This window comes from Lepisosteus platostomus, chromosome 7 (genome assembly GCF_059453375.1).
Source record: "Lepisosteus platostomus isolate fLepPlt1 chromosome 7, fLepPlt1.hap1, whole genome shotgun sequence".
NCBI lineage: Eukaryota > Metazoa > Chordata > Actinopteri > Semionotiformes > Lepisosteidae > Lepisosteus > Lepisosteus platostomus.
Genome location: NC_142617.1, coordinates 37,546,512 through 37,570,638, shown reverse-complemented (window position 1 = coordinate 37,570,638; position 24,127 = coordinate 37,546,512). Strand labels below are relative to the sequence as shown.

Below are 24,127 nucleotides of genomic sequence, written 5' to 3'. Positions count from 1 at the left end.
CGTGCCTCTTTACAATTTATAATTACAATACTTGGGAATGGCTGTCAATTGCAAAAAAGTGTTATGGAATAAAATACACTTAGAGAAACCTGACACTAGATTGCTTCTTTATACTTTTACAATGTTTTACATCCTGAATAAATTATATATCAGTTTCTATACTGAAATATTAATACACAGAGAGCAGGGGGCTCCTTTTATACATTTGCACTGTCAAACAAAAACACAGATCTGCACAAGAATTTCTAACAAAGCAAGGACATATGTTAATATTCTCTGCTAGAACAGCACTGAGCTGAGTTTTGGGCTTGATTGTTTCTAACAGATTTACAACTGTGGATGCTTATCCACAGTTAAGCCCAAAAACACCCTTTTTAGAATGTTAACAGTTTTTAACAGGAATACGTGAGTCATTTAAGGGATTTAAAGCACCATGAGGTAAAGCTGCCAAATGCTTAACCAAGTTAAAGAGGGAAAATGACTTGTCAGTGTATTGGCAATCTACGGATAATCTTGGAAATTAGTCCATCCCACCAAGGGAGAGACATTCTGTTTTAAACAGCACTCTCTTCCTGTCATGCTTCAAGCTATCACTGCTCTGCTATAATAGACCAGGAGGTGTAAGCTTGGAGAGCTACAGTACTACTAGTCTTCATTATTGAATCAGTCGACATCAGAGAAATGGTGGCTTTTAGCACACATGAAGCCTCACACTATAACAATGCCACTAGGTGGCAGTGTTTCAATTTCAGCTCTGTAATTCCTGCAGGTATAGGCTAGGGTACAAATTATTCCGACACCTAAAGACTACCTCCGTCAAAAGTTGAATGTACAGATTCTAATGAAGCCAACCGATTCTAGCTGGTTATATGAAAGGGGAGGTTTTGGTTTGCAAGTTCAACAAAAATAAAAGTTAGATTTGGTTCCTCATACCCTCCTTGTAATGAGAAGCATGTTCAGAGAAACATTTTTGATTGAAAATGATACATTCTATAGCTGGAAGTGCTTAAAATCAAAATAAGGCAAAACACATAAATAGAAAAGGAAAAATAAATAATTTGGTAATCTAAAGGCATAGAGAGAGAGATTTTTTTCAAGAAATCTTTTTAACCACTTCCTCTAGTCCCCACAACTGTACAGTGTGTCACCCTGGGCTAAAGAACCTATGCTCAAGAGCTATGGAGCACACACTGTCCATACTGCACCAGGCTGACATCTCAAATGTACTGATAGCAGATGTTTGCTCCCCAGACACCTCCTGGGATTTGCCACTGTAGAAGCGCAGGTTTCAGGTTTGCCACAGGCAGAAAGCAGTTTCCGTGTACCTACCCAGATACCACGTATGGAGTTTAAATGAAAAACAACCACACAGCAAAACATACATATGCTTGATGCTCTGTGGTACTGAGGCAAGGAAACAAAACCGACTGTGGTGAGAACTGGAGACTTGGCTCGCAAGCTGTATAAATGTGCCTGTGTGATCTCATGAGAGACAAGACCGGTAAATGGCAACCAAAAAAGAGAATAATTCTGCTATTCAATTATACCCAAATCCAAAATTTGAATATGGAAGAAAAATAATTAATAAAAAAAAAACATTGAAAACGGGTCAAGACAGCCTTGCCTAATTACAGAGAGCTGTCTGCAGGTTAATCTAGGCCTTCTGCCTGTCTTGTTTGCACAAGACTCCTGTAATTAATTCTGTCCTATTTGGGGTTTTCATGCTGCAAAGTGCCCAGGGGAAACTTGTCCATAAAAGAAAGAAGAATTACCATTACAGATAGTTTCCTAATTGTATCACAGTGCAATTAGGGTGTTCACTGAGAATTGGCACTGGCAGCTGCACTGAGCTAGGGGCAGTGGAGGAGGGGAGGATCTCAGGAGACTCAGGACACTCACAGCTGGTGGACGCTGCAGTTGTAGAATTTGAACTCGGTGCTGGTCAACATCTGGCCCGTCTCTCGGGAATTCAAGCGCAGCTCAACTCCAAACCAGTCTGAAAGAAGGCACGAAAGAATGAACTGCACTGCTAAAAGCACGGATGCCAAAACACAGACCACATTTGAGTGCATTCACCTGGGATAAAAGAGCAGCCATTTTCATCAAACGATACCTTTCAGTTCATGGGCTCCAAATGACTCTTTAGAAATGGATAACAGCCAAGCTATTAATAACAATTGTGAATTAATGGCGCATTTAAATATGAGAACAACCCTACTTGTGTTAATATGTAATTAATCATTCAAAAGAGGTCAGTTTCTACCAGGTTACCGACACGCTGCTGAGATACTGTATGATAAAGTGAAAAGAACGTACACATTGAATTTGCAAACCACTTGGCTAAAGAGCTATCGTAAGAAAGCACCTGTATGCTTGAAGGACAATGAAAGACAGGACAATGGCGCAGAATGACAAGTCTGAGAGCATGAGGTCTTGAGGCCCAGCTCTCTCTGGGGCTATCACTATTGTCCAGCTGGAAGTGTGGTGCGTACCTCAGGAGCCTCATGCGGCAGAGACAGCCCAGAAACTTGACACTCTCCCAATCCCAGGCCTACCATTTGCTAGATATGTGAAAGAATGAAGAATTGTGGCATCACTTTACACCGGGAGTGAATCAGAAACAACCATATACTGTAATAAGCTTCTCTGTTTCTGCAACTGTCATCTCTGAGCTGCCCATTTGCTTATTCACTTGACCCAAAGAAAGCGACTGAGAACAGCATACTTTGGCAATGCGTCTGTTGTTGATCAGATCTTCACACAGAATTATGAGAACATGTGTCCAGATAAGCTTGTATATCCATTCTTCATTCTTGCTGTAGACTGCTGTTTACTACAATATTAAGACAGATAATCCCTTGGGTCAATTCAGCTGCCCATCGTAAATCGCTCTGTAATCTAGTATTTCTTTAGGCAGCCCAATTGTCTGCTCTGCTTTTCCAATGATCTTTGTGTAAGCTGTGGTATCGTACCGCTGCGTATTCGGGAGACACCGTAACGCTTTGTCTCCGCACTTTGTTACTGTAATCGAAGCATGTGAATGTCTCCAGCTATCTCACTGCAGCACTGTTCGCTGATGCACTATACAGGCCGTGACACTGTTTGTTCAGATGAATTTAGTTACGCTTTCATGCATCGTCGCTGTGAGCTGTGGTTCGTGACAGTGTTTGATCAGACAGGCCTTCGATGTCATGCTCTGCAGACTCTTCTCAGACTGCCACTGTCTCTCTGGGAGAGGCTGGCCGCTCTCCTGCACCAGTAGTAAAGCTGAATCTGAGCAATCCTGCGCTCCGGGGTTACGGTAAGGAACGCTGCTGTGGACAAATGGTCAAGACTATACCTTTTATGTGATAAGAGCTGTGTCTGTACAATGCAGAAGAAACCCACTTTATCTTTACAAATTACAGCAAGGGTTACTAATAATAAAATAGTTCCTCATACAGCACTTTTCACCCCATTGAGTCCAGGAGTGATTTACTGCATGTAAAGGAGAGGACCCACTTTGCCCATCAATAATAATAATAATAATAATAATTGCTTACACTTATATAGCGCTTTTCTAGACACTCCACTCAAAGCGCTTTACAGGTAATGGGGACTCCCCTCCACCACCACCAATGTGCAGCCCCACCTGGATGATGCGTCGGCAGCCATAGTGCGCCAGAACGCTCACCACACATCAGCTATCAGTGGGGAGGAGAGCAGAGTAATGAAGCCAATTCATAGAGGGAGATTATTAGGAGGCCATGATTAGTAAGGGCCAATGAGAAATTTGGCCAGGACGCCGGGGTTACACCCCTACTCTTTTCGAGAAACGCCCTTCCTTTTTAATGACCACAGAGAGTCAGAACCTCGTAACATACAGCCCACCTGGGTGAGGTACTGTATGGTAGGCATTCTGTGCCAGCAATCCTACTTCACAACAGATTAGAAGGAGTGGTCTCCTTGATTAGGTCTCGCCAACTGAATTAAGGGAGAATTTAGGTAGGCCAGACTCTGCAGCCCCGTGGAATTTAGCTAGACCACCAGGGTTTACACCCTTACTCTTATTATCATTGTGGGATCTTTAATGCCCATGTTATCACAATTTCAATTTCAGGTCTCATCCAAAGGACAGGTCCTCTTTTTTTGCGTTGTTGTGTTATCTAGAACAATTGCTAAAAAAGAGGGGGGTGGGCAAGTGGAGGCTGTAAACTTTAAATGTACTTCTGGCAGTTGCCAACCTGGCTAGCAATGCCTACACACCGCCAGTGTGAGCACACTGATCTTTTGTGCTCTGACATGTGCATGGAAAGCAGCTTGTAAACAAGTGTGTCTTGTCGAACAGTTGTTTGTCTTGCTGTGCTGTTCCCTGCGGCATCTAGAATCCTCCTGCTCTCAGTAAGTACATTAGCAACAATTCAGGATATCTTTTGGTTCAGAAACAAAAATGTGTCTCACTGAGCTGAGTAAAGAGAGGAGAAATCGGGTGACTCTTTTGTAATCACATTTTGTAATGTGACTCTTTGCCTGCTCAGGCCTGTGGGGTTGGTCAGTGTGATTGAATAGCTGTTTTCCTGGCTATAGTAGGAAGGCAGCAGTAGCCTTGCCTATTTCAATCAGAGTCCTGCCCATAGTCACCCCCAAGGGAATGTAGAACTGCTTCTTTCCATCTCCAGCCCTGGGTTCCTGAAGAGCTGTCCAGCTGTCCAGTTCAGAGCACTCTAGGTTCTGAGGCCTAACACACACCACATTGTAGCCCAGACACTCACGTCAGGGGAAACAGTACAGGTTTACTTTGTGAAAGTACGTAGTGTAGATCGTATTTCCATTTCTTTTATCAAGTAGGCAACTAAGTACAACCGCCACTGATTTCAGCCAGTCTCACAGGACCAGAGAGAAAGAGCTGAGGATTACAAAACACAGCGCACTGACATTTCCCAGGGTGCCCCAGCAGCTGGTGAGCACTAATCGCACTGCCAACAACAGCTGTGGCTTTGAGATGATTTTTTGTGTAGAATTAACTTTCCTTTCCTTCACCTTCCTAAACATACTTTCAGAACAAATTTAGCCTATTTCTCTCCAGTGTGGTACATCTGTTCCAGTTGGTTGAGAAACCTCTCATTATATGTTTTGGCTTTTCTTTATCTTTCCAGCCTTGTCTCGGTTGTCTCCCAGTTGGAGTTTTTGCTCCATCTAATGGGAAATTCATTTTTTTTGCCTTGTTTGTGCTATGGTTTTAATATGATTTCACTGTACACTGCTATATTGTTCCAAGAGTAAAGCTTGGTGTACAGCAGTGAGTATTTCTCAGACACCTTAACAGCGCTACAGTTTCCAGGTACAACCACTACCACAGTATATCCACATGTACAGTATAGGGTGGCATAGTGGTGCAGTGGTTAGCATTGCTACCTTGCAGCGCTGGGCTCCCACTGTAGTTTCAATTTATGGTGTTTGTGCATGTTTAAGTTCATATCATTAACTCATTACCTGACTGTTGATTGAAGAATAACTTTAATGTATGTTTCTGCTAATTAATTGATTAGTGACATAAAGCCTCTGTCACATTAAATGTGTCTGTAAAACCTAATGAAGGCTTTTATGTGCCAAAACATTAATGCAGTTTAATGAATTGCAATAGAGTTTCGTGTGTGCATCCTGGTTTTTTAACAATTCTCACAAGTGACCATCTTAGAAAGAGGCTTTTCTGGGCTCCTCTCCCCCTTACCCTCTCACATCGCCTGCCCTGGTGAGCCACACTTTTCCCCATTATAACCTGGAAAGTCTAGAATATGGGCTGCTTATACAGTCAGCAGGCTTGGAGCAGAAAAGGCAATTAAACTTAATAAGTGTCAGCTCAGCTCTCGGCATGCACACTGCACTGGCTGGGCCAAGGGCTGCCTGTGCTCATTAGGACACAAGCATGTGAAAAGGCTTTTCTTTCTTTTTCCAGGCAGGGCCGAGACTGCAGGAACATGTGACCCCAGCGCAACTGTTCTCACAGAAAACATTTCCTCGGAAAAGGTCTGTATAGGGCGTACAGATCCAGGAGGCCTATAAATACGTTCAGTAAATAAGACTGTTTTTCACATGTTGCAGGCAGGCTGTGCCATCTGGGTGAAACTGACAAAAAAAAGACAATTAACTGGTACTAATGCAATAAAAGTCAGAGAAAGATGTCAGGTTGTGTGCTCCATAAATACCAGCAAGCACCGTCAAGTACTGATTATCAAGATTTCACCTGGAACATCTGTGCTAGCCCTTCGGAAAGCTTACCAGAGTACATTTGCAAGGTCTTTTAAACATTTACCATGATTTTATTTTGCATCTTACACCAATATAAATATTTTTTTTACATATTCTGATAATAATCTATTATGCCTCTATCTTGTCACTGTCTAATTCAATGCACTTGACAATATCACGATCATATAAACATTAACTGTAGAGAGTCATGGTGGTAGTTAGATACGGAAGATCACAATGATAATATATTCACAATTAAAAGGAGAATACAAGCAGAAAAGGACAAAATTTAGTCAGACAAGAGCTCTGGAGACAGTTTCGCCATCGTGGGCAACCTTACCTTGGTCAGTGGGTATGAGGGGGACATCTTTGGAAGAGGGCGACACACATAGTATTTCATTCCCGATTACTTGACCTTCGACCTCCGTCAGGTTCCCAAAAGAGCAGGTGATGCCAGCTGAGAGATCGGGGACATCACTCACCCTCACAACCAGCTACGGGGAAGGCAGGGAGACGAAAGAAAGAAATTATGCATTCTGGGGCCACTGTGTCACTTTTTATAGCTGACACTGTGAGAGGGCTTTGGTTTCCTAAAGGTGAATAAGGTCAAGTTTATCTGCAAGGCCTGGAGTTATGAGCTTCTTGATGTCTTGCAGCCTACGCAGAACAGTAACTGACAGCAGATTAAGACATCAAAGAATTTCAAAGATGTCCAACGCTGATGTGTGATTGACGACAAGAGAGATTTTAATTGGAAAAACAACACCAGGATAGTGACAGATAGGACAAGATCTTTGCTAATCATGCTTATTTGGTTTTATGTCAGTCACTCAACCAGGAATATTCGGGACAAATCCTAACCCTAACCCCTGGTCATACTGGGCAATCTGAAGTACACAGTCAAACCTACCTGTTTGTCTTCAGAAGCTGGGAATGGGCTTGGGAATTCAGTGAAATGCAATCCCTGCAATCATGGAGAGGGCAAACACCCTCCACAGAGACAGGCAGCCATAATCGGAAAAGAAACCAGGGCCGTGAGCTATGAGGCAGAGGTTCTAACTTCCATTGAATGCACAGCAGCATAGCAGAAACACACTTTTTCTGATCAAAAAAGGAAATTCTATCAAGAGCATGAGCCTTTAGAATACCAGTACAGCTTCACACTGTAAGGCACCATTATTCCTATAAATATATTCCACAAATGAGAGTGTTTAATACATTTTCTAGCCAAGTGAAGTAGCATGGGTAATTATCACTGTGGCATTTCAGAGCCCTGTTCTGTTACAACTATTTTTATTGCAGTATGCGATGTTTCCCTTTGTTTTATCCGCCTTGCCTGAATGCTATAAGGGCCTGATGACAAGGAAACATGCTTTTTAAAAACTGCCATCTTACACTAGCATGCCTTTATCAAAAGCTTTTCCATTTTTTTACGTTTCGTAACGTATTTTAAAAGTCTTTTAGTTGTAAAAATCACGTCAATCTACAATCTTTTCCTCCAAGTTTTTCTGACTTCATGGCATGCCCCTAACCCTCTTGTATGTGACAGCAATTAGCTTTCACTCTATCCTTGCCTCATTCCAGACAAAAAAAAACTCTGGAAAGAAAGGGAAGCACATCTTCTCTGTTTGCTGCTGGATGAGAATGTGTTGGGCTATAGAGCTCCAATACCACGGATATTGAAACTGACAATTTACAAAAGAACTTAGGTGTTTGATTTATACCTTTAGAAAAGAATGCTTAATTAACAATATTAATAAAATGGCGGAATTTGTTTTGTGATTTTCAGGACTTCCCCACCATGACAGTGGTATGGCTTGTTGTCATGGTGATGTTTCCTCTACTTTGGTGTGGAGGGAGAATACAAGTGACCCTGTTGTTGTGTCATATTCATCTGTTATGATAAACTAACACGCTTCAGCTTTTACATGCTGGACAGTAGCACCATGCTGTTTCTTCGATTCACAGTCTTTAATCAAGCAGAGATGTGTGCTTGAGACCCTTCTCCTTGAATGTAGTCATAAGATCCTCATTACTCTATCCTATGACACCCCTGCCCGTCTTGGCTAAATGCTTCCAATGCAAAACAAAACATAATAAGTAATCCAAATAGGTAGCTGCATCAACATGCGTAGGCTGCAAAGGAACAGGTAAAGGCTGATAAAAAGGATAGACAAGACAAAGTCTGAACAAGGCTCTAAAGCCAAAACGTTGTGTCTCTTTTCTTTTCATTTCAGCATGGGATAAACCTTTATCAGTTCCTTTGCATAAAAAGTAATACGTTTTTTCACACACAGTTTTACATTCTTACACTAGTTTAGAATTACCATTAAATCCAAATGTCTAAAAACCATGCTGCAAAATGTTGGTTTGGTTGATGATCACAGGATGTGGTGGAAGTAAGAGGAACAAGTCTGGAGTCTGTAGATCTCAAACCCAGTTCCTGAATGGCCTTCCGGATTTTATTTTTTGATTCCATCCAAGCTCTCTGGTACATAACTGGTCTAATTATTTACTAATTCATTATACTTCTGTTTAAAGGTATTTCATAGGTAGCTGTACCTTTAATCAAGTAAATGTTTTGAGCAATGAACCCAATAAGAACTTAAGAAAAATCCTATACATGTCTAACTAAGTAAATAATTAGGTTAACTGATTAATTGACTATTGAGGTTGGGGAAAAAAAGCAGACGGCCCTCAAGTAAGTGAGCATGAGATCTCTGTTGTGGACTCTCCTGCATTCCATTTAGTATAGGCAGGAAACAGTCCTGAGAGCACAGGTCCAGTACTGTAGTCCAGGAGGCTGGAGCTTGGGATATGTCATTACAGTAGCTAACTGACAAGCGGTTTCCACTAGAGGTGAGGCACAGCAGGCCAACAGCTGGGTGTTGAAGTGGGCTGGGGAAGAAAGTACTTGCCATATTCATATTAGAAAAAGAAAATCCCCCCAAAAAAGAAGCCTGTGTAGACCCATGTGTTCTTAAACCTTTCTGAAAGTGCTAGGGCAGACAGAAGACGGAAGTCCAAGTTCTCTAACCACTAACATTTCTGTTTGCAAGCACCCTGCCTGCGACATTGCCCATGAGTGTGTTTTTCTTTTTTATGCCACATAAAATGGAGACACAACTAAGTCCATCAAAGTCATTTCACACCCAGTGCAGAAGGGGATAACAGCCCCGCAGGAGGTCTTCTTGCAGGGAGAGTTTCTGAAAGGCTGGTGAATCTTCCCATTTTAACACCTATTGTACTCATCCCCTGCCCTTCCCCTGTCACAGTGTTGAAACTAATGCTCTGTGATCTTGTGCTGCTCTGCGTACAATATACATGTCACACCACAGCACTCTGCCAAAAAACAAAATTTTCACTCTACAATATGATAGTGACCATCGACCATCTGCATCTATAAAGGTAATCTGGACTAATATCTTTCAGTAGTACCAGGATAACAAAAAGTGCGAAAATGTCCATCTCAGAATGCTCCATTACCAACGTGCAGTACTAAGTTTTCTGTAACACTTTACTTGAATTAGACTTAAACAGAGTCAGAACTCCATTATAAAACTACACGGTATGATAAAACAGTATGCATAAACCTTTACAATCATTTATGCAAATTGCATTACAGCCTCACAAATGTTTTTAAAGGTTTTTAACAAAATGCATTTTCAGCTGAACACTAAGATCAGAACTCCAGGTAGAGAGAAAACAGATGATGGCAGACATCATGGAGGATTTGAGCACTGACCAGAAAATTCTGGGTCACTATCAGTAGTCCTGGTATACACAGTAATGTATATATAAAATGTAATTTTGCTATATGATTTCAATGTGTATTTTTATCATTTTTCAGTTTACATGAAGGAGTTATGATGGTTTTTTAAGTCTCATTCAAGTAAGGTTTTTTTCTTACTAACTGCACAAGGGCCGCATGGTGAGGCAGGAGGAAACTTAGACTGAAAACTAGAGTGAAAACTAGGGACAGAAGTAGAGTGCACTTCTTCATTTCATGACACTACCACACACAAAAAATGAAAGTGATTTCTTTAGGAAATCCTATTCTCAAGTCATTTCAGAGTGTAAAGACTGAAAATGGCTGTGGAGCAGGAGAAAAGACAGGAAAATTACACCTTTTCGAAATTCCGATGATGGAAAACGATTACCCTGGCTAAGGTAAAGAAACGGGAGATGCGACTCTGTGATAGAGATAAGCAGACGGAGGAGGAGGAAAGAGACAAAGTGACAAAGGACGAGGAATGATCTTCTCCGAGTTGAAAAATGGAAAACAGAAATAAATAATAAAAATGAAAACATGGTGGTCTAAAGAGGGAGAGAAGGGGCGATGAGAGAGAGCCCTCACAAGACCACAGTGCAACTGAGTGTTAGTGGGGCCTTACCGGCACGCTGTGCTCGGAGACGGCAATGCTGTCGGGGTGCACTGTGACTTTTACACACTGGCTGATGGTGGCGGCAAAGCGAAAGGGCTCCTCAGCACGTTCACAGCGATCCTTCCTTGAGCACCTGGGGAAAAGACAGGAGAGGGAATGATCACCAGCACGTCGTTAGTCGATTCCTCAACAGCTCACAACAGGATCATTGACACATCACACCCGTGATACTGAATTATTGGCCATTATTGCACAGATTATTTGGAAAAGTCTGCTTTTATCGGAGTCTGGAACATGAAGGATAAGAAGTATGGATGAAAGTATTACTGCCCATATGTACCCCCTCTCATTATACTCCCCCTGCTATAAAATCCTTCTTAATACTACATAATGGCAGCTAGTCTAATTGGGCTCCAATTATGATTAAAATCCTTTAGCAAAATCTCAGCTATAGCCGCGTCCCCTGACAGTGCTCCGTGCCTCCATGGGAGGCTCCGAAATGAATGGGTTGGTGCTCCCCAGCTGCGAGGGAGCAGGGATATTGATTTGGCGCTCCACCCTCTCTCTCGTTATCTGCCATGGAGATCCTTCTGCCTCTGATCCCTGCCGCTGACTTGTGCACAATTAAACTGTCAGAGCCTCATAAGCGGAGCTCGCTATACATAAGCATCCCTCCTGAACCACCAGCGGAGAGGAGACCAGGGTGTATGCTTCAAGCCTCCTCCAGAAGAAGAAATGCCTTTGTTGACTGTGCACCTTTCACAGCAGGGGAGGGGACAGAGTATGTAAACTACACATGCACAGGCAGGGATATTTATGAACCCATCACAGGCCGTGTGCTATAAAATCCATCTTCAAGGCGATGTTTTCCAGTCTATAGGTATCCCTATACTATGCAGAGATTTTAATTTGATGAAATTGAAATTAAGAATTCTGCATTTCCCATAAGGATGATTTAATGCACAAAGTAAGTTCTAAGCTTTTTTGATGGGTTAAAACTGACAGCTCTAAATCCTTTTCATTGCTTTTAACACAGTATTTAAAAAATAGTTTTTTTCCACACTCAAGAAGGAAAGACAGGCTGTTCTAAATCACTGATGACACAAAATCATCTGCAGTAGGAGCACAGTTTTTTTCAAGCGTTTCCACACTCTTTGCATGCAGCCTCTAGACTGTGTCTGTCTTACTGGCTTCTCTTCAAGGCCTGCCTTAGTTAAAGTGGATGCTGCAGATCCCAGAGGTTTCTGAGTTAGCAGGTTGTCAGTCATGGCCTTTCAAGTGGCCCTTTTTGTGCTCCAAGCCCTTGGTTTACAGCTATGGCCTTCAGTGCGCTCTCTTGGGTGGGGAAGGGGGTCAAGCCATTATGCTTTTTCCAAAGGAGTAAAGACTGCCCTTCCCCCCACCCCTGTCAATCTCACACCTCGAGCGTGTATTCATCCTGGACTTGAGGCCAGTTTACTGTCCTCTCTGGCCCTGTATCCAATTATCCAGATGGTGAGGAGCTGTCCTCCACTAAGTGGGGGCCTTTAAACTCTGAAAGGCAGTTAAATATTTCCTCTAAAGCCATTTAACCCCTGGCCTACTTCACTCCATCCCAGAGCCTTTGCCCAGGCCGTGCAGGAGAGTGCACTGTGGACTCCCGAGCCTTTCTGACACACACATCCCCTCCTGAGAACATAAAAGGCTTCTAGCCAAACACATCTCAAATATTTATAGGGGATATACAGCAATAACCTGCAATGCCAACAGCCCAGGGTAAATGTTACATTACATTGTAATAATAAAACAGATGCGGGTTTCCTAAAGAAGTACAGTAGCCTTGGAACTGAAAACACAAAGGTTTCTTTCCGAAGAAAGAGACATTTTGGGCTATCTCTTGTTACACCCCAAAATAAGCAAAACAAAATGTTTTGGAGTTTTTTTCCCCAGCCGTTCCCATTTAATAAGAGCATAAGAAGGGCTACAAATGAGAAGAGATCATGTGGCCCCATTTTGGTTGTTTGTAGCCAATAACCCACAGTCCACGTGTAAGAACCTGTGCTCGCCATTGATTCAACGTACTGAATACACCGTAAAGAAATGTCACTCCTTTTTTAGTTTGCTGTACATCCTGTACATGTCAGTCTGCCCTGAGCTGACGGGAGGAATTTCACCCCAGTAATTGTCGCTGCATTGCCGACCCCTGGGTCCTGTGCCACTGACTTCTTTTCAACCTCCACACAGATAAGCAATTATGCTGTCGGAAAGCAGGATCCTAATTCCAGCCCATTTCAGAAACTACGCTCTTACGGTGAATGGTGCAGACTGCACTTGACTGGGAGACTGCTGAGAGACGGCCCAGGAAAACGTTTGCCTAATTCACGTCGGGATCACCCCTGGGGCTTCCTCTTATTCAAGCCGGGGCTAAATTAGCGTGCAAAAAGCCTGCTGATTGCAGCTCGAACATGGAGCAATCACTTTTTTTAGGGGATCTTAAGTCTTCATGCCATTTTCCCAAATTGCAGGGCGCGCCTGTGCACTTTCCCCATTGTTTGCAGGCAGGCGCAGAACACTGCCATCGGATCCGGATCTGCTTATGAAAGGACACAGTTCAGAATGACAGAGGCAAACGGGCAGAGAGGGAAACATCCCTGTGCATTTAACGCCGCTTAACACAGATCAGCAAATTACCGCTGCCTGTTACTTTCTGTCATTCCGCCGCAATCGCATGCAAATCGTCTTGTCAAGCGACCCTACATTTCAATTTGCTGGCCTGTTTCAATAAATCTAGATGTATTTAAATAAATATTGGATTTATCCAGCCTGGCCAGAACAGAGGCTCTCCATTACAAACATCAGTCAGATTCCTAAATAACCCTGTGCTGGGTCTTCAAATATATGCCAAGCTACAGTATGTTGTCCCAAATATCAACTAATAGCCTTTTTTACACTGCATGATTCAGTATTTCAAATGATTTACTGAGGGCTGTTTCCTGAAAAGTGCATGAGCATTTATTCAAATGTGATGCGTGGGGGAATGAGGCACAGCTTTGATTGAACAGCAATGGTTTGTGTTGGGAAAAAAAACCCAACTACTGGCACTAATCTCAGTTCAGTTAACAACAGCTCCAAGAAACATGGTTTGTCTTCTTTTTTTTTCTACCAGCCATGTAGAATCCTGTCCTTATACATTTTTAAAACCAATCTCAGGTAATTCTCACTATGTTATCTGTCTTAATGTGCCATTTGACACCATTTCATACTGTATGTGAATCTTAAACCTTCATGTGAGAAATTTGTTTCAAAATGAGAGGATGATGGGGATCGTAATGTGGCAGTAGCAGTACACTGCTTGTAGGCTGTGCAGGTTATACTTAATGGTCCAGATGTTACTAGTTCAAGGCTGGGTCACGTCACTAGGTGACTGGTACTGGGATTTCTAAAATTGATTAATCGGCCAGGGCCCTTGTGGCTGATTTATCAATGTAATTGTAATTGCTTATTTCTGTAACTGGGTGGGCAACAACAGAGAGAGAGAAGCTGCTATTTGAGTTGGCTCAAACTCACCTTTTAGGTGGTGTGGAGCCTGAAGTGTGTTAAATGATGAATGGCTTTGCAGGTGGAAATGTTGGAGGAGCATGGTCATGTCTCTTTCTTTCCCAGGCAGATTAAAGCTGCAGCTGTACGAAACTGCTTGTCTTCGGTATACAGCAAACTGGGAATGCATCCATGGCAAACCAATACCTCTACTGGGCAGTACAGTGCCAACTGCTTGGTTTGTGCTTTTTTTTTGTAGAGAAGTCCACCTATTTCCAACAATCCAAAAACCCTGCTATCAGTAATAACTAAATATAACTGGGCAACAGATTAGATCTCTCAACTGCCGAAGCCATAACAACAGCTTTTAAATCAGGAACTATATCATTTTGTTGTTGGATGCAATGTAAAAAACATACTTACAGCTGCAATTCTCCTCCTGTAGCAGTCCATTAAAATCCAATAATGTTTCCTGCTCACCTGTGTCACTCTCCAGAAATCTCATGCTGAACTAATAATTCAGCATGGGGTGACAATATAAAACAAAACAAAAAAATAGTGTGTAAAAAAAAGTAAAATCAAACCAAAATGCACAGTCTTTATATTAATCCCAGCTCATTTTTATTCTGAATCCGGGGTTGGATTTGATATGTTTTTCAGGAAATGTCTTCCAAAATAGCTGATAAATGCAGCTGGCATATTTTTCTTTTTCCAGCTTTCAAGTGAGAGGCAACAAATAAACTTTACAAATCCCCAATTCATGAGAATCTCTGCCTGCTACCCAATAGTGAGAATAAGTTGAACAGACCTCCGTCAGCCTGTAATATTAACTTGAGCAGCCAGGGTGATAACTGTAAGACACTTTTAATTCTCTCTAACACTACTGGAAAGAAGTAGATAAGAACTTCCATCTCATTTCCTGAGACAAAGGTACATGGAGCACCTGGTGCATTTCTTAGTCTGACCACAGAGTGGCAGTGTTTGTTACTCAGAAGAGAGGAGAATGTAACAGTTTTTCCATAATTCTGACTAGAACAGGATTTATGAAGAACAGGGAGCAATATGACACACACCACAAGCTCCTTTCTGCTGCCTGGTTGGTTCTGTGACGTCCTGGTGGTATGTTCACAAAGCATGGCACCATGGAGTGTTCACTGACTTTAACTGCATGGCACCGCATGGACAGCAGATCACAGGACATTATATTACAGGCACAAGGATTCAGGAGAGACTGTAGACTTGACCATGTTAGCAAAAATATAGAATATACTGTACATGTTTATATGGGGTAGTTTAAAATGAGATTATAGAGGAGTTTAAGAGCTTTGAAGGCTTTGTTAAAACAGAAGGCAGGTCAGCAGACCTATCGCATCTCTTCTCTCACAGACACTCTCCTAAGGCTGTTAACTAGCTGTCATGAAGTAGTCTCAGCCATCAGAGCGTTCAGTTGAAAATGTTACACAATATCCTACAGAATTCACTTCTGGATGCTGTCCCAGACTGCTTCCCTCTCTCTCTGTAACTGAAACCTGTGCGGTGGTTGCTGCAGTCTGTAGAATACTTAATAATAAAACTAAAGTTTGTCATTGGACTGCTGATAACTAATTTTATTTTATTTTGTGGTGAGTTTAACAGCAGTTTTCTAATTTTATTGCTCATCTCGCCTCTGTTCCTGCAGGTGTTTTTCCCAGCAAATCAGGGCGCTCTTTTCAGTGCCCCGATTAAAGTGTACTATATTTTGAAGTATTACTAGTTCATGTGAAAGACAGAGTAACATACCTTGTGTATGACGAATCAGAAATCATATAATATAATGGCTAGTGTCTTCTTGGCTTACAAGCTGCTGTTGACATGTGGCTTCAGTTAAAACGTGTTAGTTTTGACTCCAATGGCAAAGGAAAAAAAAAGACATAAGCAGGAGCCCGGCACAAGCACAGTTTCCACTGATTCAACAACCACTGCAAGCTCTAGAGAAGGCCATGACTGACAACTTCAAACTGGCGAGTAAGCAGGACAAAAAAAACTGCAAATACAGTAAAAGCTTCACTGAATTTGGATTTACATGGACTAGGGACTCTGGGTATCCTCAGCTATGGTGTGTCCTATGTTGCGAAGTTTTATCTCAATGCAGCCCTATACCATTCCTTCTTCTCCAGCATCTAGAGGATGAACACCATTAACCTGGAGACATGGGAGCCACACAAGCCCTAGTGTTAAGAACTGCTGCCCGTTTTCAGTTTTAAACCCACTTCCACATATTATTTGTTTGTGTCCTCTGGTTTATGTTTCTCTGGTGAATCTGAAGAAGTCTGCTGGGCTGATTTTGTCAGTGCCTTTGAGGAATATGAATACTCGAACCCGGTCCCTTTGTACTGTAGTTTTCTCTGTTAAAGTCTGGTATTTTAAAAGGGCCCAGTTCTTTTAGCACAAGACATTCCTTTAAGCCAAAAAATGTATCTGATGGCCCTTTTCTGAGCTGATCCCAGAGCAGCAGTACAGGTATGTTTCTTTCTATCTCCGTATCTTGGTAAAAATTGTACAAACGATGATTTACATGATGTACACAAAATAAAAATATTTGAGAGGGAGCTGTGTCATTGTGTGTTGCCCGCAAAAGGAAGGACTAAAGGTGAATTCCACACTGAAAGGCAGAAAGAAGAAATGCAATGTGTGGTCTTTTCAACAGCCCAAACTTTGTGTTTCTTCTCTCTATTTTCCAGAAAGGAATCAATATGTAGTTGTCCCTAAATGAAAATATGCACGCGGTATACGACCCTATATCACATATGGGCCCAAAATAGACTCCCTTCTATGGAAAAGGGTACCCTGAAACTACTGCTCTAAATAATATCACTTATTATTACACATTCAGCCTTCATTATGATTGGGAAACATACAGTATGTGAACTATAGAGCAAACAGTATTTCTATAGCCTTTCAGCATGGTCCCTTCAACACTGCCGCTTTATAGACAAACCCACGAATTTGTGAAATCTAGCACCTGGAGGAAGCAGCTCAATACTGCAGACATGTGTGGGCTACAGTGGTGTGAAGGAGCTGGAGACAGCTTAACAGGATTCTTCTAATAAGGAGCTAAATTGGTTTAATAATAAGAGGCTTACGAGTAATGCAATAACTGGATCAAAACCTGACCCGTCTCAGATCTATAGCATGAATTAAACAATGCTGAGGAATTGCTCTACTGAAGATCTACCTTCTTTCTTTCTGCAATTTGAAAATGTATGGGGGGGGGATTTAAAAAAATGCAGAATTATCCAGTTTACATAACGGAACATGTAAAGAATTATACATACATTGTAACAAAAATGATTGATTTTATTATACAATACCTTGAACTAATGAGAGTCTGAACACTTCTATGTGTGATCATTAATCTGTTAGAACTCAATCAGATGAAGTGAGACTCTTCTTTGCACTGTTTTGTAGAGAGGGTTTAGATTTTGTACATGTTGATGATGCCAGATCCCCAGTGGACCGCTGATGTCACCCTGTCCTGCTGTTTCAATGCACACGTTATCAATAGGTGGCACCCCTGAAGCCAGTGTTACTGCCCTAATGCTCTTGCTTATATGCTAATGACTGCTGTCACATTAGGACATGTGGGTATATGAGTATTGTCAATATGGGCCACAGAGAACAAACTCCCAAATGGATTTGTACTCAACAAACCCATCAGTGAATGTACACCACTCCACCCTGTCTGAAATATAATGCATGCTATTGTCTACATTTTCTACTGATAACTCAGAGGCATTATATTTGACAGCAAAGTAGCCTTAAATGGAGTGCAGATGTTTGTCAAAGGGGTAAAGAAAAGAGATGCTGACAAATGATTCTCTTAAATTCATCTGCACATTTCTTTAAAATACCTCCCAAGTGAGATTGGTAAATGTAATCCTGAAGGGTAATAGGATCACTTAAGAAGGACTGCCAGCAGAATGGACAAATTATTTCACTGCATTTAAACTAATTACATTGATTTGTTGATGTAGTTGTGACTAAGAAATTGGCTGCTCTTTAAATGTCGCTTTGCTCTATTTCCTCTTGAAACAAGAGAGCTAATAACCCTATACAGTGAGTGAAAAGAGGCTTCTTATTTTTAATTTCAGATTTTTTTTTATTTACACTACAGTATTACTGTATATTTTACTTTTTAAAAGAATTTGCAAGAGCACTGCCCAAACCTGCTCAAAGCTCCTAAGTATTTCATATCAAGAAAATATTTTTTTTCCCTAAGGATGGAAGCCTGAAGCATGACTCATACCTTACAGGTACCTGAGACCATCTGAGATTCCGACACATTTCAATATACACAGTACCTGGAGGCAATGTTCAGTACAAATTACCAAATTACTTTGCAACTCCAAACATTTGCTGGACTGATAGCTCCTTAGGGTTACGTTCTTCAAAAGTACAGTATATATTCGATTTTTAGTATGTATTAGATGCAGTCTGTTATATATTTTTTTCTTCAAAGCCTATTTTCCCCATATTAAAATCAAATTGCAAATGAAAGCAAAGCGTGACCTACTCCTACATCAGACTCTTTTCTCACTCCAGTCAGCTGACAAAGTTGAATTACCAACCCCCCAACTGTTTCTACGTCTTTGCTGTGGAACAGTAGGGCAGGCCACAAATTCAGTTCATTTCCAGGGAATTTCTCTTCTTTTTTACGCTTTAACAACAAAGCATTCTACAAGGCAGAGGTTTTTTTTTTTCATTCAAACCAAGCCCTAATTAATTAATTGGTCTTTTTGTTATTTGGCCATTCTTTGATTTTTCGCTTTACTTAGAACCTCATGATTTTTAAATTTACTCCCCTCTTGAATCAAGGGTGTCTTTTCAATCACAGACTGAATTTTCAGGATGAAAACTTTAAATGTAATAAATACATCTAGCAATAAAAGTATTCAAACCTTTAGAAATTGGAACCAAAGAAATTGGACCTTACAGAAAAAACGAGAGACTTGGAGACAAAAACCCTGTCTGAAGATACCACAGACTTTGCAGTTTATCTTTATAAACCTGATAGGAACCTTTTTGAAAACTTACTGGAGACCATTGTACAGTTTTCGTCTTTAGGATTTAACCTCCACCATATAATTTGGAAAAAAAGATGCTGTATCTATCCTGACAACACTGGCAATAGCCTAAGAAGGAGAATTGCATTGCAGTATAATTTCCTGTGGCACAGCAGTACAGACTCTATGCCAGTGTGATTTAAGTACACTTACAATATAGTTCTTTTGAACCACAATCAAACCAGAGACTGCCTTTGTTTGACTAAGTATGTGGCATCAAGGAGTGCTTTCTCCCTGTCTTGAGGCTTTCACGAAATGAACGCCAGCTGCTGGTAATTAAAGGAGTTTAAAATCACGCAGTCCTGAAAAGGAAAGACACTACATCTCCAAACTATCCGTCAATTCTGATCGCTGAGAATGTCTAATAAGCTGTCATGTTACTAATTACCCACCTTGCGCGAAACGTTTCAATTGCACTCCAACAAAAAAGGTTGTTTAGGGAAAAAAAAATCTCAATCATGTTTCTCGGCAAGAGATGGTGATCAAAGATGTTGTGTTTATGTGTGGCAACTGAACCATCTCAAGTGTCTGTGGATGTTGATTCTGCAAAGAATAAGTCTTAATAAGAAGGGCCCCGACTGCTTTTGAGAAAATGAGCAAACAGAAAAAAAGAAAAGAAAATCATATCATTAAGTCATCATTGATATTGGTAGCATGCTCCTGTAGCATTCTAAAATACAGACTGCAGCTGTTCTGAACACCATCTCCAGAGCACTTCGGCACAAGATGCAGAACAGCATGGGTGCAGAGCTTAGTGAAGGTGTTCTAAGTAAAGGTGTCAGGATACTGGACAGTGTTCTTATAGATTTAAATGTGAGCATGTGCTTTTTAAACTCTAACCTCATTTTACCTCTTGTGTGTAAACACAACAAAAGATTTCATTCAAAACAACTAATTTCATATATGCAGTTTGATACTTGACTGTACACAATACCAAAGCCAGTTGTTGCTGCTGAAATGCCAGAGATTCCCTGCCAGGGGGCGCTCTGTCTCTTAGTGCTCACTGTGTTTTGATCCTGTTCGAGAGTGTCACGGAGAGCACAGTGAGGGAGTCCTGCTCTTATTGCTGTGATAGTGCTACATGTTATTCTAATAACTGCCACTTCACACAGACAGAAGACACTTCTCCCAGACGAGACCTGTCTTAGGTTCTGCACAGTTCTTGTTCTAGACAGAGTCCTGTGTTGCTCAGTCCTGCTTTCTGCTCTAGAGCTCTGCTCATGTTGCATTACAGTTAGTAGGAGGCAACACACCCTGTCTCCATCCTAAGCATGGTGTGTAATAAAGCAACAGAACTGTGCCCTCAGGATATCTTTATTTTTAGGTGTAGGGTTTTATTCTATCACCTCAAGGCACTTTACAGTCATGCCTTTACAGTCATTATGTCATAACCTGAGATATTTAGGATGGTCATCTCTTCCATGATTAGTTCACAGCCAAAATCTATGCCATCTTTCCCAGCTGCTAATCTCATGACCTGGATATGGTGAAAGGTGCTTCTTTGCAACAGAGTTAACAAAGGGGTGTCGAATCCTAGTCCTGGATGGACAGTGTGTCTTCAGGGTTTTATTCCAACTCAGCTCATAATTAGATAATCCAGGTGACAACTGACTTAAATGGACCATTTTAACAGCTTCTCCCAGTCTTTCAGGCACTGCTGCTTCAAAGACACCATGACAACCTGCAGAGTCACTAGCCTTCCAGGTCCAGGACTGGACACTCCTAGTCTAGATGAAAAGCTAGATATGTAGTCAATGCTAAAGCCACAGCAGCTCATGAGGCCAGAGCTCTTCCTGGGGTCTGCAGCATTGAGGGGAGCAATGAACTCTCCCACAGATGGGACACGTCCATCATAGGGATCAGCCCCCAGCAGTACTGATTCTCACTCATACAGCTGGATGGACTGGAGCCACTGGGGTAAAGGACCTTGCTCAGGGGTATGCCAGCAGTGTCTGTAGAAGGGAGTCCACCCCATAACCTGTCAGTTATGAAACTAAGGGCTTCCACTACGCTATGCAACCCCAACACAGTGAAGAAGTCACATGCAAAAACTAAATCCAGACCAACTCATTTCACTGCCAACCAAAACAGCTCCTAGAATATTCTGACCACTGACCCCTTTGCCTGCTAAACAGAGTAGAGAGAGTAAAGATGGTATCTAAAAAGGAAAGAAAGTAAAGACACGGAAGTATAAAGAGCATAGAGTCATAGAATATAAAAAGCAAGTAGAAAAAGTCTTAGGTGTATAAAGAGAGTAGAGTCAGTAACGACAGTAGCATATAAAGAGAGAGGAGGGAGTAAAGACTTTGAGTATAAAGAGAGTAAAGACAGCAGAGCATTAACAGTCAGGATAGAAGATAGAGGCTGAAAGAAAGCCAAGCCAGTAAAAGCAATAAACAGTGGACTCACATGTTGTGCAGCACACACCAGCCGCAGTGGGGATCCCCAGAGCTCAGGCACTCTCCACAGGTGGAGTACTGTTCACATGACTCGATCGGGACCCGTGTCACCTGGAACACACAATCCACACAAATATTACAACACACGAGTCAGACTGCACTTTACTACAGGCTCACTGAGCCAGCACTCACTCACAGAAGATGCTTTACAGCACACTTCACAGCACACAATCACTGCCAGCACACTCTACATCACACACTCACAGCCAGCACACTTTACAACACACACTCACAGTCAGCACACTCTACAACACACAATCACAGTCAGCACACTCAGCACACACTCACAGTCAATACACTTTATAACACACACACACGGTCTGCACACATTACAACACCCTCACATACTAACACACTTTACAACACACACTCACAATCAATGCACTTCACACACACACACATGGCCACGGTTCACCTAGACGTTCTGTTAGGCCACAGGCCAGATCCCACCCCAGAAGCCAAGCTGTCACATTCAGAACAGTTACCTTTATAGCTGTATCAGGTTATGTTCTGCTCTTTTTATTCTTAAAAATGTTGGCAAACATGAAATTTCACTGCTTCATTGGAATGTTGATTTAACTTTAGATTAGATTAACAGTCAGGTTAATATAAGATATTCAGGTTGAAAGATTCCATAACCAATGATAAGAAACTGTTCAGGCAGGTGATTAAAGACTGATTTGTTGAATGATGCTTGATGGTCGGACACAATACAACTGTCATTATTCCATACATACTGTATACAGGACATACACCTAATCTGCAGTTAAAAATAGCAAATAATTTGGTGAAAAGCATCAAAGAGTCTAAAAATAATTAACAAATGTGTACATATTATTAGATATTATTGCATTAGAAACTGTTGGGTTTTCAAGATCCAAAAGGAATGTTGATGCACTATTTGTGAAAGTTGTGCAAACATTTGCAAAAGACATTAGAACAACTGCATGCATAATCCTAACAGCAGCTCCACCTTACTTGCTGCAGTTCAATCAACTGTTCCCAATAAACTACAGATTTGTGCTCCATCACAGAATGCGAAAGTTTCTCGTTGCTTGTAAAAACGGTGTGAATGACAGATGCACGTGCTAGTGAAACTCAACAACTGCCAGACTTTCACCGCCTTATATCTTTCTAACCCCAACAGGGGTGTCAACAGCTGAGGCACAGTTGGTCAATGGAGCTCTTCACCATGACAGCTCCTTTGTGAGTCAGGTACAGTGCACATGCTCACAAGCAAACAAGGGGACTGTACAGACGCTGCCACAAAGCAAGCACCCTGTAAGTGCAGGGTGCCATCGTTGGCCTTTCACGACAACAGACACATTTGAATCAAATGCATCTAAGAAAGTGAATGGTTTTGAAAGTCAAAGGACACCATGTTGAAAACTCTTGGCAGGGTATTAACATCAATAGGTATTTATCCGTGGTATCTTAATATGCTGTGCCGGTTTAAAATACATTTCATTAAAGCAAGAGGAATATACAACATCTCGTATCAAAAATCAATTTTCTGTTTAAACTCTGTAATTATATACCAGAGCAAAACCATTTTTAAAGATCTTGAAGTTCAGCAAGCACCTAATCCATTAGTTAAATTTGCCTATGTAATTTTATATTATAATATGCATTAAAAGAACCATTTCCTGCTTTTCCAGTAAAATTAAAATCTCTATACTAATTACACTGCTGTGAAACAATTTTATAGCGTGATTGTTTTTACAAACTTGCAGAGGAAACTTCAAAGATATCAGGAATTAAAAGAGAAGGAATCATTTGCACCACAGGCAGAGGATAAAATATTTTCAAACCATCATTATCATTATTGATTACTGTTGCTGTCTGACTTGCCTGAAGTAATTTCGTTGTGTTCTTGTACTGATGTGCCTGGGTGATTTGGCCAGTTTGCTGTTTGTGATTCTCCCTACCATCTTTTAGGGTTCACCTGTAAATGCACTTTTGGAGTTGCTTTACGTGGTAAAACAGAGCTAAATGATAACCTGTGCTAATCAATCTCCTGCACACGTACTGTGCTGAAAGCCGATTAAAAGCAGATGCTTGCTGTACCCTAAGTCTCCTGGTTTTGTGCTTGCGTTTCAGTGTGTTTGTGTCTGTGTGCGGTTGCTGCTTTTGTTTTTTAATCATTTGTTGTCAAGCAGAGGAATTACAATGCTGAGGAACAAAGCAAAAACACACGCTTTCAAACGGCTGTGTCTGGCAGTCTGGAACTATTTTTTTGAGCCCTTTTATTCCTCCACCTTTGCAGGACAACTGATCCGTCAGTCTAATGACAGGCAGTGCGGAAACCGCAGAGCCGTGAGTGTGCTCTGAGAGCAGGCTGGGTACGATGTCCTCCACACAGGCCCAGTGGTGTCACTCGAACTGCTGTGGCTGCCCATCGCGAGGACTCTAGTGAAGATGACAGGCAATGTTATCA

The 24,127-nt window shown here is 41.5% G+C and overlaps 1 protein-coding gene across 2 annotated transcripts in view; it reads right to left on the bottom strand.

The window, feature by feature from the left end:
• plxna2 (plexin A2) overlaps nt 1-24,127 on the bottom strand; it is a 225,532-nt gene that overhangs the window by 84,026 nt on the left and 117,379 nt on the right. For both annotated transcript variants that reach the window (XM_088640137.1, XM_088640138.1), the window contains exons 5-8: nt 21,641-21,741; nt 10,623-10,746; nt 6,569-6,722; nt 1,900-1,996 (exon numbers count right to left, since the gene is read on the bottom strand). In XM_088640137.1, coding sequence (XP_088496263.1) covers nt 1,900-1,996; nt 6,569-6,722; nt 10,623-10,746; nt 21,641-21,741 — 476 coding nt within the window. The remainder of the gene's footprint in view (nt 1-1,899; nt 1,997-6,568; nt 6,723-10,622; nt 10,747-21,640; nt 21,742-24,127) is intronic.